This window comes from Sturnus vulgaris, chromosome 2 (genome assembly GCF_052056855.1).
Source record: "Sturnus vulgaris isolate bStuVul1 chromosome 2, bStuVul1.hap1, whole genome shotgun sequence".
In the NCBI taxonomy this organism is placed as follows: Eukaryota; Metazoa; Chordata; class Aves; order Passeriformes; family Sturnidae; genus Sturnus; species Sturnus vulgaris.
Genome location: NC_142244.1, coordinates 31399543 through 31415876, shown reverse-complemented (window position 1 = coordinate 31415876; position 16334 = coordinate 31399543). Strand labels below are relative to the sequence as shown.

The 16334-nt window shown below is 43.9% G+C and overlaps 1 protein-coding gene across 2 annotated transcripts; it reads right to left on the bottom strand.

Moving 5' to 3' along the window:
- Nucleotides 1–616: 616 nt before the first annotated feature.
- Nucleotides 617–16137, bottom strand: FBXO40 (F-box protein 40). 2 transcript variants are annotated; one of them, XR_015801902.1, is made up of 4 exons: nt 12776–16137; nt 5382–7277; nt 4389–4879; nt 617–1278 (listed from the first exon to the last, which is right to left on the bottom strand). XR_015801902.1 is itself a non-coding variant. In XM_088160607.1 (4 exons), the coding sequence occupies exons 2-4, from the start codon at nt 12797–12799 to the stop codon at nt 4682–4684; spliced, it is 2118 nt and encodes a 705-aa protein (XP_088016733.1). In that variant the 5' UTR covers nt 12800–12861; nt 14067–16137; the 3' UTR covers nt 3648–4681. The 2 variants fall into 2 exon arrangements, 1 of the variants encoding a protein (XP_088016733.1); XM_088160607.1 differs by lacking the exon at nt 617–1278 and having other exon boundaries at nt 3648–4879; nt 12776–12861; nt 14067–16137.
- Between the last annotated feature and the right edge of the window lie 197 nt (nt 16138–16334).

The following is a 16334-nucleotide window of genomic DNA, read 5'->3' as shown; positions in this document are numbered from 1 at the left end:
TGATCATAATTTCCTTACATATAAATTCAGTGGGAAGATAAATAAGAATAAGCCTGCACTGCATATGCATGTTTTGTTTCAAAAGAAATTAAATCCCAAGGAATTTGAGACTCTTTAGTGTGGACTGCAGTGGTAAGGAAACTGTATGTGAAAGATGCTCAGAATTTCTGAGAGAGATCTGGAACAGAATTTCTGTGCAGTGTCTCTGGAACATGCAAAGCAAAGAAGCAAAAGCCCCTCTGTAGCTACCTGGATGAACAGCCACAAAAAGAAGGATAAGGAGAAAACTTTTCTTCATATGTTTGTAGATAAAATGTAGCATCAATCTAGAAAATTAATTTTTAAAAGAAGAGATAATTTTTCTTCCAAGTAAATAACTGAACCAGGAAAATGTGGCTGTGCAAAGAAGATGGGGTCAAACCTAAAAATATTTGTTAAAATGAAATAAATATAAAACATATATAAATAAAAGTCTTAAACCCGGAAAATGATAGTGAAGAGCAAAGCAGTGGACAGGAGCATAATGAATATGAGGGTACAGGAACTGCCACACCTGATTTGAAGGCAAAACATACATTAATGTGATGAAGCCAAAAAAACAAGCTAAGACTTGAATTTGAATGGATCTTTTTATACCATAATAATTTTTATTCTGAAGAATGCAGCAAGGAGTTACAGAGTTTCACAAAATAACAGGCACTGTTCAGATAGTGCTCATGCAGTTTTGGGAGTTGGAGGTCCATCAAAAAATTCCTTCCTTCAGCCCAGACTTAGGATACATGTCAGTAGATCACTGGCCCTTTCACCTCTTAAAAATTATCATCTGCCCCATGTTACTGTATAGCACCAATTGGGAATTTCCAGAGTCTCTCAAGGAAATGCTTTCATCCAGAAAACCTCTGGTTTTGGCAGAACATCCCAACTCCTTCCATTCCTGTGCCCTTTTACCTGTCTCCTCACACTACCTACAAAGAGGCAGGTGTCTCTATCCAAACCCATTACCTTTTCTGTTTCCTGTCTTCTCTTGTCATGGTTTTTTTTCCCCTGCTCTGACCTTTCTGATTTCCACGATGCCTTCATTTCACTTCCACTTTTCCAGTGAGAGGAAACACTGCAAGACATGTCAGCCTGGAGTGTGTGGAGTATTGCTCTTGCACATCACAGGACTTGTGGACAGCACAAACAAGATCAAAGTCATGAAGATCCAGAGTGTGAGGGCTGGACTGAGAGCAACCTCAATGCTCTGCTGGAATTGGATCCTCTTTTCCAGTTCAGACCCTGCCAAAACAATAGACTATTTTGAAAAACACTAAATGATCTGTTTCTTGTGATCAAATTCCTCAAGTTGAAATTTAGCCAAAGTTTTCTTTGCCAAATTACAAACTTAAACCAGGAGCTAAGGACTTGCTGAACCCAAACCAAAGCCTCTCACCTTTTAAATAAGCCAGCGTTGTGCTCACCAAGACACACAGTGCAGGAAAATCCAGTTCCTTCCAGCTCCTAAATCTTCTGTTGACTCTGCTAATGGGCAGAACCATGAACACTGAGCTAGCTTGGTATGACCCTTAGATTACTAAAACTGCATCTGACACCAGCCCACAGCTCTCCACTTCTGGTAAGGGTGGGATGAAGTGAAAAGCAGCTCCCTGCTGAAATTGGCCAGGTGGGTATGCAGAAATGGAAGGGTGATCTCCCCTTCCCTGTACAGGTTTGCCTCTCCCAGATTAGGTTAACCAGACTAACCTGAAGATTTTGGCCATGGATTTTCAGCTTTCATTGGATGTGCTGAAGGTTACTTAATCAAATTTACAGTTTACAGAAATATACCTATACATTCACAGGAGCAAATATGTCTCTCTATGAATGAACACTCTGTGTCTCTCCAGCATGCCCTGTAGGAATCCAGAAGGGAAATGATCCGATCTTCTGGATGTTCTATGCACACCCTGGCTGATCCCATGAAGTAGAGTTGCACTGTTTCTAACTCTGATCTGTACCATCAACATCTATTGATGTTCAAAGGTTGCATCCCCCTGAAGTCTGACTCAGGAACCTCTTTTGGAGGGAAGAAGTGGGATCTATTGTAGTAAGGCTGGAACTGAAGTTATGCCACCTCCAGGAGCAGGAGTGACAAGAACAAAATTCTCTGGAAATGATAGAAGGCAGCCAGGAGCAGAATAGCAGTGGTGTTGGTGACACTGGCACTAAAGGTAAAATGAGCCAAATTCACACCTAACATAGGCCAAAATTTCAGGGCAGCCATAGCACTTTACAGCAGCTAAGTGGTTGATCATGTGAGAGATTGTTCACAGGCTGAAATTTTTCATGGTCTCCTACCAGCCTTGAACACTGACTTACACTGAGACCTTATTATTTAAGCAACGTTTTTTTCCACCCTCCCCAAGTTATCCATAAAAGTAAGTGGCTCCATTTTCAAGCACCCAGCACAGATTCTGGTACCCAATTTTTGGATATGCACTTGCAGATACTGTGGTCTGCAGCTAGAGTTGGGTGCTCAGCATCTTTCAAAATCAGGTACATGCCAAGTGAAGAATGAGGCAATGATATAGAGACCTAGGAATTCCAGGTCTCATAGGAATTCTTAGAGACCTAGAAAGTCTAGGAATTCTGGCTGTATGTTTTCACATGTGTCAACTTTGCTGGGTAAAACAAGGAGATAATTTTGGGCAGCTCATGTTATATGGAATGTTTTGAGGACAGGTGAGTTTTCGTAAGCAGCTTTAAAGGATGGACAGTTTGTTTTTGTGCAGTGGCTTAAGCCTCAGGATGAAGGATCAGAGTATCTGATTCTAACTGCTCCTGGCCAGCTTAGATTCTCTGTGTTCATTTCCTTCAGTTTCCTCTTCATAAACCCGGGATGCTACCCGTGTTTTGGACAGGATATCTGTGCAGAGTTTATTTTCATGTTAAAGCATTATGAGACTTCCCAGAAAGGATCTCTAGGGGCAGAAAAAGTGCTGCTTTTCCTGTCACCCGGGACCATTCCACTGCCCTCACAGCTCAGACTGTATGCTCTTGAGGGTGTGTGTCTGGAGATGAAAAACATCCTGATATGGTTAAAAATCTCACAGGGACTACTTAAGCTGCAAGTGTAGACAGGGCTGAGCTGCACTCAGGATGGTTTGGGTCACCATGCAATTCACACCTTTGATTACCAAGCTCAGGTTCATCAGCAACCTCTCTGGGTAAGAGAGGGCTCTTCATCCCAGATCTGCACCGAGGTTGAGGATGGCAAGTGTGGCACGTATCCATCTGTCTGAGCCAGTTTGCACCTGGCCAGCCCAGGTGAGAAGAGCAGTGGTTCAGGCCAGCAAATATCCCAGCTCCCAGCAAGGTTGTCCTGCCCCAGACAGAGAGATGAAAGCCAGACCTCAGTCCTAAGCTCACACTTCTGGCTATGAGCTTAAAAAAGGAAAGGGGGTGAGTCAGCACCCTTTGGCTGTGCAGTGGCTAGAAACTGTCCTAAGCTGACAAATAAATTTATGGCTATTTCAGAGGAACCTCACCCACCATCACATCCATGGCATTTCTGACTAGCACCACTGAAAGGGGTTCAAATAGTGTAATGAGACAGACACTGCTGGTAACATGCCTGTTTTCTCTCATCTCTTGTCTCAGCAAGCATGTTCTGGTTTAAATTAGTGTATTTATTAAAAGATAAAGCAATTCCTAATCACTTTTATGCTCTGTAATAAAAGATCCTATGCTCCAGCCCATTTAGCTGACGCAAACATTATCCATTCTGTTACTGAATGGGTTACTGAATTACTTTTCTGCTATGGAAAATAATATTATTTCTTTGAAATTCTGTTTTTGGTGGCTTACAATTAGAATTTGCAATTTACAACTGCAAAACTGAGTTGGTAAGGCATTTTAAAAATTACTTCAAATATTCTTTCATAGCTTTAATGAATTTTCAGGTAAAACACAGAAAGTTGTTACCTTAACATATAAAAAGTCAATCGAATCTCTAAAATTGTTTGCTACTTGATTACTTCTAATGAAAAGTAAGTTTGTTTGCTTTAGTTTGATTTGAATGCTCCCATGAGCTCAGCTTTAGGCTTGCATTCAACTAAATGTGCCTGCCTTAGTCACACACTTAGGGTCCTAAATAATGGTCTGTGGCTGCAAATTTCCAAGTTCTCATTGGAGTTTTAATTAATTCACATAATTTTGGGTTGTCCTTTTCCTTTGCCCATGTTGCAGAGCAGGTTAGCAGTCCCTACGTCTGCCAAGCAGGAGGGCATATACTTGTGCTCCAAGAACTTGACTTTCCAGACAAAACTAAGGTGTTTCAGCTCTATTTGAGCTAAGTACATTACTGCTCTTGCTTCCCTCAGGCACATGGTACAGGAGCAGCAGCCTACCTTCAAGGAGGCAAAAATGCTGTTTTCAAATAAGATCCTCATTGCTTTCTTCAAGATGCTGTATTAAACCAGAAACAGAAACATAAACGGAAAGCATGTGATATTAGTAAGCAGTGGTTGAAGTTTTAACAAATTAATGCAGGAAAAAAAATGTAGAGGTTTCAAACACAGCTGGGGAGAAGCCAATTTTGTATGTCCCAAGGAGAGTTGGAAGCAACAATCTTTACAACTGAATCCCCAAATCTTCATCTCAAGATGCCTAGTGGAAGCATGGCAGAAGGGAAGCAAGTTGTTCAGACTCTGTGCTTGAAAGTAGAGACCAAAGTCTTTCGAGTCTGCTCCCGAGATTCGCTCATGCCCGTCAGCAGCACAGGGTCCATCCTGCGTTCTGCCTGGTAGAAGGGACAATTCCTCAGGTGCTCTGACATGCTCGGGACATCGCTGCGCTGCCAGTTGTGAACTCTGGAGAACAGGCTGCTGAACTGCCAGATCTAATGCAAGAGAGGGGACAGGAATTGGGGAGAGGAAACAAGGATTTTAAATACCTGCCTATGTTACAGTGGGTATGCATTACTTACTCTGGTGCAGGGCTGGCACAGCAAGCAAAAATGGGATCTGTATTGTTATGTACCTCATACTTGCTGTTTTTGCTGCTTTACTTATCACCTGCCATTTTCAATGGGGATGGTGATACTTAAATATCAGGAATTCTTAGTCCTCAATGACTAGAAATGGTGCACATGCAAAAGGGTTACCTAAAATGAGCTTGGGCAGGGACTTTCAGCTAGTCAGAAATGTCTAGTTACACCTTCATTCTTTTGCCAGATGTACTGCACTCTACAGCCCCGGCCCCTGACAATAAACCCCTGTACAATTTCACAACCCCATGAACCTTCCCCTCATTTGCACGTTTATATGCAGATTTTCTTGTCATTCCCATGTTTTATCTGAAAAGAACTCATGACTCTTTTCCCCAGTGTCACAGTCACTTGCCTTTTTGCGAGCTCTCCAAGAAGTACCACCATGGGAATATCTTTTTTTCTCCCAGACCAGCAGGACCATTCCCCTCTCTTGAAGAAGAGTGGCACAGATGTCCCTCATGAGCACTGACACTTGTGATAGCTGAGATAAACTGAAGCTGTCCAGGAATCCTGCAATGTACTTGAGCACTTCCACTGGGAGGCTACTCAGCAAGTCCTTGTTTCTCCCTCGACTATCCACTGTGGAATAGCACTTGCCCGGTTCAGCAAGAAGGGTGTCCACCTCTGGCTTAATAGCAAATGTCTTGAGAGGCTTGCTGTAAATAACCTTGGCCTTAAGTCCCTCAGGGCGGAAGTGATTTTGGACAAAAGGACATCCCAAGTAGGCCAGTGGGCAGCGATGCTGGAACCATCCGTCCAGGCATGACTGGATATCAGCGTGCACATTCTTGAAGTGGGATGGGAACTCATCCCTCCTAAAGAAATGGCTGCAAGTGAATGTGAAAGCTGAACTGCTTTTGTTGTGTCTTCTGGTTACACATTCAGTGTAGAGCTCCATGTGCAGCTCTGGTGGGCTGTTTTCATCCAGAACATCTGCTAGAACTGCTCTGGAGGAGAAGGGCTCCAAAGGAAAGTTATACGTCTGTGTTGCAAAATCCACGAAGAGTCCATCAATACCTCTTGCTTCGGAGATCTCATGGCCTTTCAGCTCTTTTTCCAGAGCACACAGTAGTGTGGCTTCAACTATGTTTGTCTTAGGTAGTTCTTCGACATTTATTCCCAGTTCTGAGGTATCCACTGACTTGTCTGAAGTTGGCATCTTGTGGCCCAGTGCATCTCCTAGTCGTGCTCTTTTGCCACAGTAACTAACTGGCACTTTGAAGGTATAGACAGTTTTCACCTCCTGGGCTTCCAAATTCCCATAGACAAAGTCTTTTTCTCTAGGAGTGCAAGCAGCCATCTGGCCAAAGCGGATGAGCATTCCTCCGTGATGTACCAGATACATGTTGTAATCAGCTACACTGACTTCCTTCTTCAGCCTCTCCAGGACGCCTTCTTGCCAGGGAGCCAGTCCATTCAGTACTTTACTTGGTTGAACTTGTTCAGGCTTTTGGCTCTTTCCCTCTTCTGCACCATCAGGTCCTTCCTTAGCCTTCCCTGTGGAGCTGGCAGCATGAGAGGCTGATGCTGTTTTCTTGGAAGCCTCCTCTGTCTTTTGTCCAGTGCTAGTTGCTGAGCCTGTTACCTTGCAAGCCAGAAGCTCTTTGCTGAAAATATTTTCCCAGGTTTTGTAACTCCCCAGATCCATTCCCTCTTTGTCCTTTGCCAAATCTTCCCGCTCACGCTGGCTGAGCTCAGACTGGTCATTGCTCTCTTGGGAATCACAGGTAGCTCCTCCCACAGCACCTGCTTCCCCACCCATGGCTTGATCCATTAGTTCTTCCAATTCATCCTTTTTCCTCCACTCTGGAAATAATTCAGCTATTTTCAAAGTCCTGAAAAGTATCTTCTGGTCTCTGAGTGCCAAAGCTGTGTCCAGACATTCTTCATTCAAGGTCTCTTTCATAACATTCTTGTGCAGAGTTGTGTCTGAATCCACATTTGGCCAGCGGTTCCACTCCATCGAGCAGCAGACAACACTGGCTGGACAGACCTGGAGGTGCTTCCCCAGCTTAAAGCGGGCCATGGTGAAAGGGCAGCCATATGCTGAGTTGAGGCAGGACACCTGCTCCAAGGGGCAGAGTAATCTGTGCTCCTCCTCCTTGCACATGTGGAAGGTCGCCCCGCAGTGGAGGTGGCAGCTGATCACCATACAGGACACGGAGACCTCAATGGGTGCACGGCAGTGCCGGCTGAAACATTGCTCACAGTGCCTGTGCTGCCCAGGGGGAGCTTTCTGGGCCCGGTGCTGTGTGTGGCAAAGACAAGAAGACAAGAGTTATTGTCTGAAGGAATGAGGATGGCCACAGACCCTCCATGCCCATACTTGTTTTCCACACATGAAGTGCTCACATGCACTTCCAGTGGCAATGAGGCTGTGAGAAAGGGACTGCCAGCTCCATACAGTCACCTACAGAACTAGAGGCTGCTCAGTCACGACTTGGAGCTACTTCCCTGGATACCTTCAACTGGTATCAGTAACTTGGACCATAAAAGACCTGCTGCAAGTAGAAACCTCCCAGTTTTTGACTTCCTGCTCCTTACTATTGGAACTGCATTCCAGCCTGGTTCTGGAATCACTGTGAATCTTTGTGGAAAAAAAAAGAGCTAATGATAAGGAGGAACTCGAGTTTTGTTTTCAAACAGGACTCAGGCTGCTTTTCTTTTTTATGTGAAAATAGGAAAAAAAAATTGACAAATCTTTCCCCTATACATTTCATGCAGTAGGAACTATCATAGGCCAAATAGGCTCTCAGCTGGGTCTGAGAAAAGACAGACATTGCTAGTAAAATAATTTAGACTTTGTTTTATTTTTCCAGGGTTAAAGAAAACACAGTAGTGTTTACCTTAGATGTGTTTTCTTTTGCAAACCTAGGGTTAAGTGACCTGGCCCTGGGGAGAGGTGTGCTGCAGAGGAAGAGGGCTCAGGCTCTGGGGGAAGAGATTCTATGTGAAGAGCTTCCTTTCTCTTTCTTGAAGGTGTTCTCTTCACTTCATGTCTTTCACACCTTTACATCCTGGCAGTGGAAGTCATGAACAACATCGGAGAAGCAAAGACGTCTGGGACAGGCAATACTTGTGAGTTCCTGCACTAAATACCAACACTCACATTTGAAAATTTGATGTGCATTAATTGCACATTTGTTCCATCTTTTGCAATTTCCAGTGGTGATCAATACCTGCTTACACCTCCTAATGAATCAACCCCATTCCCTCTCGGCCCTGCAGAGTAAAGGAAGATACCCTTGGTGGTCCCTTTACTCAGAGACAAACTTACACTCTCAAGTATAAGGCTCAGGTACCTTCACCTTTGCAGGGAAAGAGCTCAAGACAGCAATGCAGAAAATAAAACTTTGTGACTTCCCATTATAACATCCCTGCCTGGCCTTGGGAAGCACTGGCTTCTGCACAGAGGTGACGCCAGGGTGCTGACCAGGGTGGCCTTAGCCACAATAAGCCTTCAAATACATGTGTTTTGGGGTGGCACTGTCCTGCTTTAGGCTGTTTAGTTACATCTTTTATGCCACTCAGAGAAGAAGGAGATACAGATGGATTTATTTCACATTGGCAGTATCCTTGCTGCTTTCATTCTTGTAGCATTTTGCTGCAAATATAATCTCTAAAAATAGTCCCAGCCATGACTTGCATAAGGTCAGAGGAAGGCTGGGTACATTACACTGCAATAAAAACACGACTGTGTGAACAATACTTTCCACTGCAAAAGTAACTCTTGGGGAGAAATAGTTGATAAAAAAACCCCCTACATTTGAGGGGTAGGCCTTGTTCTCCAAAACACAGAAAGGACTGATGGCAAAGTTTCAGGAGAGAAGCCTGCAGCCTGCTTTCACATTGGTGCTGAAATAAATCCCATCCAAATCATGTGTAGAGAAAGAAAATACATTTTGTTTATGAAAAGTGATCATATCGTAGCATTCAGATGCAGAATCAGTCTTCCTCGTTATTCAGGCATTTTTTAGTTTAGTTTACCTCATCTCTAACTTGTATATGCTGTTCTTTTCAGACAAAAGATATCTATTCCTCTCTTCTCATTGTCAAATCTGTGAACATAGAGGACAGGCAGAATGGACAGAGAGTTTCTTTCTGATATTTATCAGGTTTGAATGCTTCTTCTATTCTGACATGCCAGTAATCAGGAGCTCTGTATTTTAATCGATAATTTAGTTGGCCCTGTGGTTTAGTTGATGTTATTACTGCACGTACACAAACTACAAACTCAAAACACTCATCAGAAAGTTTACAAATTTTGCCTCAGTAGGTTTGACACATAACATCCAGAGGCAGGTGACACACAGATAAGTCAGGTGACAAAGCATTTCTCTTAACTCATACACTTCTTGATTCCCTGCAACTTGTAAAACTTCTTAAGGTTTGGGTTAGAAACAACAACAACAAAAAAACCCCAGAAATGATTACTTCAATCATGTTCAAGCTACTGTGTAAAGAAAGAATGCACATTACAGTCCACAGTCTGTGCACTTTGGTAAATCTTTATTTTTAGACCATCATGACAACAAATCAAGTAAGGTTTAAAAATATACAGCTGCTATTTTAACAGCAGCTATGTCTGTGTCTGAAGTGGACCTGTTCAGTGACAATAACTTACAGTTTATAAACCAATTAAAATTTATTTTCAGGAGACATATATTTAATTAATTTACAGTCAATAAGCCAAAATAATACAAATGCTTTCTCATTTGGCATGTGACTGACCATTTGACATACTAAGGTCATACACTGTACCTGAACTCTTCGCACAGAATCAAGGGATGCCTCCCAGTTTGAAGAGACATCAAAGAGGGCCACCAGAAACGCAAATAATGACCCTAAAGAGTGCCTCTGATATGAGATTGCAAATGAACATAACACAGTATTTCTAAATTTTACAACATGATAACAAGCTCCTAAAAAAATCTCGTGAAAGTTCACATCCAAGCGCTGGAGCCAAGAATGCTGAAGTTATATATAATGTTACAACAGAAGGAATGTGAATACTTTTGGTGAAGTGTATAGGGCAGATAGGCAATGTTCTCTATTTCTTTTAACCCTTGTTACCTAGTATATAATATTTATCTCATCTTTATCATACTGAAATCTTGAGGGGAATATAGTTATTAATTTTCTTACAAAATAAGAATTTTCATGTCAATATATTTACTATCTTTGCAGTACTAGAGGAGCACTTGAGGTTGAAAAATACTATTGCTTCTATTTGGCAGATGTAGAATTAAAGTATAGAAAGATAAAAATATATAAGATTAAATATGATATTTTATACAAATATGTAAATGCCAAGCAAAAATGCCAAGCATAGAGATGCTCAGGTTCTTATGTTTCACTTGCAGTTGCATGCCTCCTGCACAAAAGTCCTGGCAGAGCCACCTGTACAATCACATTTTCTAGAACACTAAGTAAGTAAGTCTTCTTTAACTAGTGATTTTCTTTCCTTTCATGCACTGAATTTCCTCAATCACTACTTGCTTAACATCTTTGTCAAGAAATCAAGCTTGGGCCTCCTTTTGCTAAACAGATATTTTTATTTCTTAGACGTGAGGAGAAAATCACTAAGCGATTGGAAACCATACGGTACTGCATTTGTACATGAATCCCAGGAGCTCTTAAGTCCTCTCCTTAGACACAAAATAAAAAGCAAATCCAAGAATGCCACCACCTGGAATCACAGGGACCTCTAAACAAGTCAAACTACACACCTCAACATCCACAGCAGGGACAGCTACAACTTGAGTGACCCTTTTGGCACTCAGCACAGTGGGTCACTGTCCTTCATAGCACTCCTGCTCTGCAGTTGCCATTTAGACTGACCTTGTATATACAAGTTGGCAGCTAAACTTTAAATGAGGCAGGCAGTGAGTATGGTATGGCTCAGGGCAGGTGGAAAGAGAGAATTAAAGGTGTAGATGAAATCTTCATCAATAACACTAATAGTGAGTAGAAACAAGACCTATTTTTGAGGGGACCTTGAACAAGTTCACGTGGATTTTACAGGGGCACTTTGATTCCACAGCAATCCTGGTGAACTTCAAATCCTTAGTATAAGACATGAGGAGGAAGAAGATTTTCTTGTGAAACAACTGACTTGGATAAACCAAACAATGGAAGGATGAAGCTGTGACAGTTAAGGAGCTACTGCCTATATTTCTTATCTGTGGATCATCTGGATGAGGCTGTGGTGTTTCATGGCAATAACCACTATTTCAGAGTTACTGAACAGATTGGAATTGCTTTATACTTAAAAAAATAAATCCACAGTATAGTGCATCAGTTGGGCAATCCATGCTCCTTGTCTTTCTTCTGGAGCATGCCTGTTGCTCAGGTTGTCAGAACAGGACATCAGCTTCTCTTCACCTGACACACAGGACCATGGAGATCAAGAGAAGCTGTTCCACTGCCAGGCCTCCCCCTTGCCTGGAAAATTTGTGCTGCACACAGGCAGTGAAGTGGCACCAAAATTTGCTTGTGCGATTTCTGTCTGGTGAAATGCACTAAAGCTGTTACAGGAGGAGCAGGGAGACTTCAGAGTAGTGAGGCACAGGTAACACAGGGCACTGCTGGTGGGAACCCTGCACTGCACTACCCACTAAAAGACGTAGATCAGCAATGTTTTTTGCTCCTCTCTACCTGGTGCAATGTAGCCACAGCTCATCTGAGAGAAGCCCACTCAAAAATTCCAGGTGCTGAAATGCTCCCCTGGGCTGGTGGCATTGTGCAGGATAGCTTAGCATCAGCATCTTGTGCTGGGCATGTTGGGGAGTCCTGTGAGAGACAGGCAGATCAGCAGGCTGTGACACAGAGCTGCTCTGTTGCTCCTCGGACATGTCAGGGGTCCCTGGGCTATCCTTGCTAGACACAGTCAAACAAACTTTCACTTTGCATTGGTAACTAGGAAACGGGTTTGATCTTGGTTTGAGTTCAAAAAGTGCCTTGAAATAATAGGTCCAGTTTCATCACAGTTTAAGGAAAAAAAAGGGAGGAGGGTAATGGTCCAAACTATGTTTTTTTTCTCTGTGGGCTCAGGTTCTATTTTATGCTCTGGTAACAATCTCATTAACATACTTTTCTGAAAGGTGCCCAGTGTAAAGAATCTCAGAGCAATTGGTTAAGATCTAAGTCATACAATAAAAATAAAAGAGATTAATTAATAAAAATTACTGAGCAGTCACAAGACTAAATGGTGCAGTAGTAGCCTTAACTCTTGTAATTCTTACTTCATCATTCATTCAATCTAGATTGCCAACATAGAGTTTGCAGTCTCAATCTACAAAACTCATTTAAGTATAAGCACTTTTGCCATGAGATTGCTCTTGCCTCTCCTCTGACTCTTACTGTATCTCCTTGTCTTCTCTGAGTTTCCTGAAAATAACAGAAATTGAATTTTTATTTGTCATCTGATCTGCTGCTGAAGTTCCCGTCTTACAATTAGCATGCTAGTTTTTTAAAATCCTGCATACAGTGCTGCAAACTACAGCTAATTCACTGAATATACTATGGAGGGTTCTTTTTTTAGAGTAGTATGTCACAGAAGTGCTCACAGGTACCAGCTACATCTGTTTTAGAGTGTCATTTAAGACATCTCATGACTATCCTATTTCATCTTAATTACTGAAGCTGTTTTGAAGATGTTTTGATTTTCATAGCTTGCTACAGTAACCATTACATTGCATCAAGGTTTGTCCAAAAAAGACTCCAACTCTATTTACAAAGCCTTACCTTGATCATAGAGTCCCTGTGCATGTACCAAACACTTCTCTCCTGGTTGTGCTCAGCTGGGCTGAAGTGAGGTGGCTGAGGGAGAGCTGCAAGTAAAGAAAGAGAAGAGAACAGAAGGACACGGAGCAAGCCCAGACAGAAACATCAAGTAGTTTTGGGATGTTAAAAATAAAACCTGTGCATGTGACCATGTAGCTCAGCTTACAGAGCTGTCTCTTCCCATGTATTTGTTAACCCTGTCACTCCTGGAGTGATACTTCGCAGACAAGTGGAGAGGCAGAACCAATAGTACTCCATGCCCTCTCCATAAGAGGAAAAGATCAAACCCCTTCCCCAGCCCTCTATCAGCTCCCTGTTGCTCTCTGATGGAAGTTTGCCCTTTACAACTTAACTCGCCTTAGTGCCCACACCAGTTTGTGGTTTCTGCAGTTGGAATTGTCACCCAGTTCCCATTGTCACTGGACACAGCAACTGGCACAGACAGCAATGGTGATTTTCTGATCTCTGCAGGTGAGGTGGACATAAGGAGAGTGGGAATGGCCCAGACTTGAGCAGCTGGGCAAACGTGCCTGCCCTACTCCTGGGGATCCCCAGGAGACTCCCAAGCTTCAATCCCTCCACTGCACAATGAAAAGGTCCCACCAGCCTCCAAGAGTAAGCCTGAGGGTACAGCTCCCAGCATCTCAGTCAAACCTGGGGAAGCAGAGGAGCAAAGGAAAGCAGTCATGTTTTACTGCAGGCATGGACCCATTAAAGCATTTCATGGCGACTTCCATGGTGACCACTTCATACTGATGATGAGTATGGACAGGTCGTCCACGTCAGTGAGGTTCAGGGGTGCAGATGGGCCAGGCACTGCTTCTCCCTGGTGGGTGCTCACCCCATCTGGCTGCAGACATCCCTCATGACCCTGCTGCCGTTTGCTGACACCTCTCACTGCCTCAGAAACACAGAATAACCCTTTTGGCTGGGGTGGCTTTGAGATCCTAAATCATGATGAACATGTTACTTTATCTTATCTTTCTCTTCCCTATCTGTGGGTCCCCAGTGACTCTCATGGCTTGAAACAGTGCAGGCAACTGTTTTCATTTTTAGGGCTGAACAAAATGTCAGTGGGTGACAACCAAGGCTTGCTGGTGCCAATCGCAATTTAGTAGAGCTAAATATGGTCAGCAGTCTGGCTCCATGGCCTTTTTTAGAAAGGGCTGTATTATCGTGATACCATTTTCTGGCATCTCATTGCACTGGGGAAAACAAGAGCGAGGGGTATTATGCATGAACTCAAATTTACCCGATTACAGTGTGATGGCTGATCTGTTTACTCTGTCCACTTCCACTCTTCCTCCCCCAGCTCAGGGTCATTCGTCAACCTTCAATGTTGTTGTCATCTTTTCAGGCTGTGTTTAAAAACATGCTGAGGGTGTGCTTCACTTTTGAACGAAGAAAAATTCTTCTCAAAATGGTGTATTGGTTGAGGAGTAAATTCCCTCCAACTGAATTAACTCATATTACAAAAACACTCAGGGCTTCAGAAGTTGTCAGAAATGAAGCTACCTTCTGTCCTAATTTTACCAGCACCTGATGTCAGCCTGGTCTCAGATATCTGTTTTCAGACAGTTGAAACTCAGGTGGTGCTTTTTTTGCTGTTTCCATGCCTTGCTCGGTGACCACACAGACCCAGACAGCCTGGACCTGCCTCTCTCTCTCTCTCTGGTACACTGCCTCACAGCCTCACCCCACACAAGGTCCCAAGTTTTGCAAATCTTTGCCTGCAGGTGATGAATGTGATCCAAAAAGGTGTCATCTGTGGTGGATATTAAGGGCAGGTTATCACGAGATATGCAGAATGAACATAGTTCACCATGCCTGAAAATATGTACTTGGTGGGGAGAAGGGAGCAGAAGAGCAGAGAGACAGGAAACAGGAATTCATCCTTGTACCTACATTGCATTAGCTCAACTGCACCTGAAACCAGACTTTTATGAAAACCAGGGGAACCTGAAGATCTCTGCTGCCACCCATAACTGTGCTAATTTGATTCAAGGTACATCAGGAGTGCCAACCAATACTGTAACCAGACCTCCTGCTGCATTACAGATGTGCTTACGTAGGGTGCAAGAAACGTGAAATCCCTGAAAGAAAAGCAGAAATGTTACTTATTTTTTAATTTTTTTGGTGCAAATGCTTTGGAAGTAAGCTGTTGCCTGTCTGCTTTATCTTATCTCAATTCAATGGGTGGAAATGATGTGCTTCTATATGAAGCCCTACGAAATATACCAATGTATATATGTACACAAATATATGTATCTGTCGATGTGGCAAAATTGTCTGAGATCTGGTAGCCTGAGAGAGGTGAGGCTACTGCAGCCCCATGCACACGTCCAAGCAAGCAATAGCCAGACGGAATTTGTATTCCCAATAGGCACATGCACAAATTCACACATGCACCAATTAATCAAATACACATGGACACGGATTACACATCCAGCCACACAGAGCACTCCCACAGAGCACTGGCAGCCTCATCCCACACCCTGCTCCAGCTGAGCAGGATGGAGGTGCATTAGATGGAGGAGCGTCTGTGTATATCTGTGTATTTACAGAAGTATTTACACACGGGTACAGTGTGTCTCCTTCCAGCAGCTGGGCTCAGGCAGTGCCCAGTAGCTGCCCCTCAATCCCAACCTCTTCAGCCCTCCAGTAGCCAACTCCCTGTGGTGCTCTGGCCACAAGTTTCTCACCCAGGGCAAAGTGCAAAAGGAGTTTAATGAGAAGACAGGATGAGCTGCACTGATCAGGTGAAGAATATGGACAAACCATAACAAACCATTTACACGTGACTGCCCCTTTTTATTCCTGTATGCTATATTTGTTTCTCTATGTCCCCTAGATCACCCCTGGTTCCTGCCCTAATCACTCCCTAATGAGTCCTGTGTAATCCCCAAATGCTCTTTCCCTGCATCCCATCCTGTGTGCCACACCCCTGAACACAGCTACACTCCCAGTCCCAAAGGTGCTCTGGGGCTGAGGCTCCCCTGGGATGGGGCTGGACAGGGCGTTCCTTTCTCTGAGTCCTTATTTTGGATTCCCACCTGCCGTTGTGCCCCTGTGCCCCTCGAAATGGGCTTTTAGTGGTTGATGGCTCCTGGGATGGGCCTGGAAGAGGCCTGGCGGGCACTGCTTGGGCTCTCCCTCCTGCCACCATCACCCAGTACTCCTCTGTGGGTGTTCTGGCCCGCTTGTGCCACACAGTCTAATGTACGTGTCTGTCGCATCATACACCCTGGCTGACCAGCAGGTGTGGTGGCTTTTCGTGGTGACATTCCGCCCCGCGGCCGCCGCTGTGTTCGTGGCTGCCGCGGCATGGCCCGTGGCACGGCCCTTGGCACAGGGAAATGGCTCTGCTGCTTGCCGCACCCGCAGTGACGCGGTCTGCGGTGACACCGATGCCACCGCTACGGCAGCTGCATTAATTAAAGTGGAAATATCAGACGCCTTCGCTATCCTGGCCCATAACAGCCCCGGGAGTATCCCTGCCCCTTTCAGCGCTTCCCGGCAC

Excerpts from the sequence above, each read along its gene's own strand:
- FBXO40 (XM_088160607.1), bottom strand. The coding sequence starts at position 12,799 with ATGCACAGGGACTCTATGATCAAG. Across the intron at positions 7,278-12,775 it reads ACAGGGACTCTATGATCAAG|CACCGGGCCCAGAAAGCTCC; the intron begins GTAAGGCTTTGT and ends TGCCACACACAG. Across the intron at positions 4,880-5,381 it reads CTTGGAGAGCTCGCAAAAAG|ATCTGGCAGTTCAGCAGCCT; the intron begins GCAAGTGACTGT and ends CTCTTGCATTAG.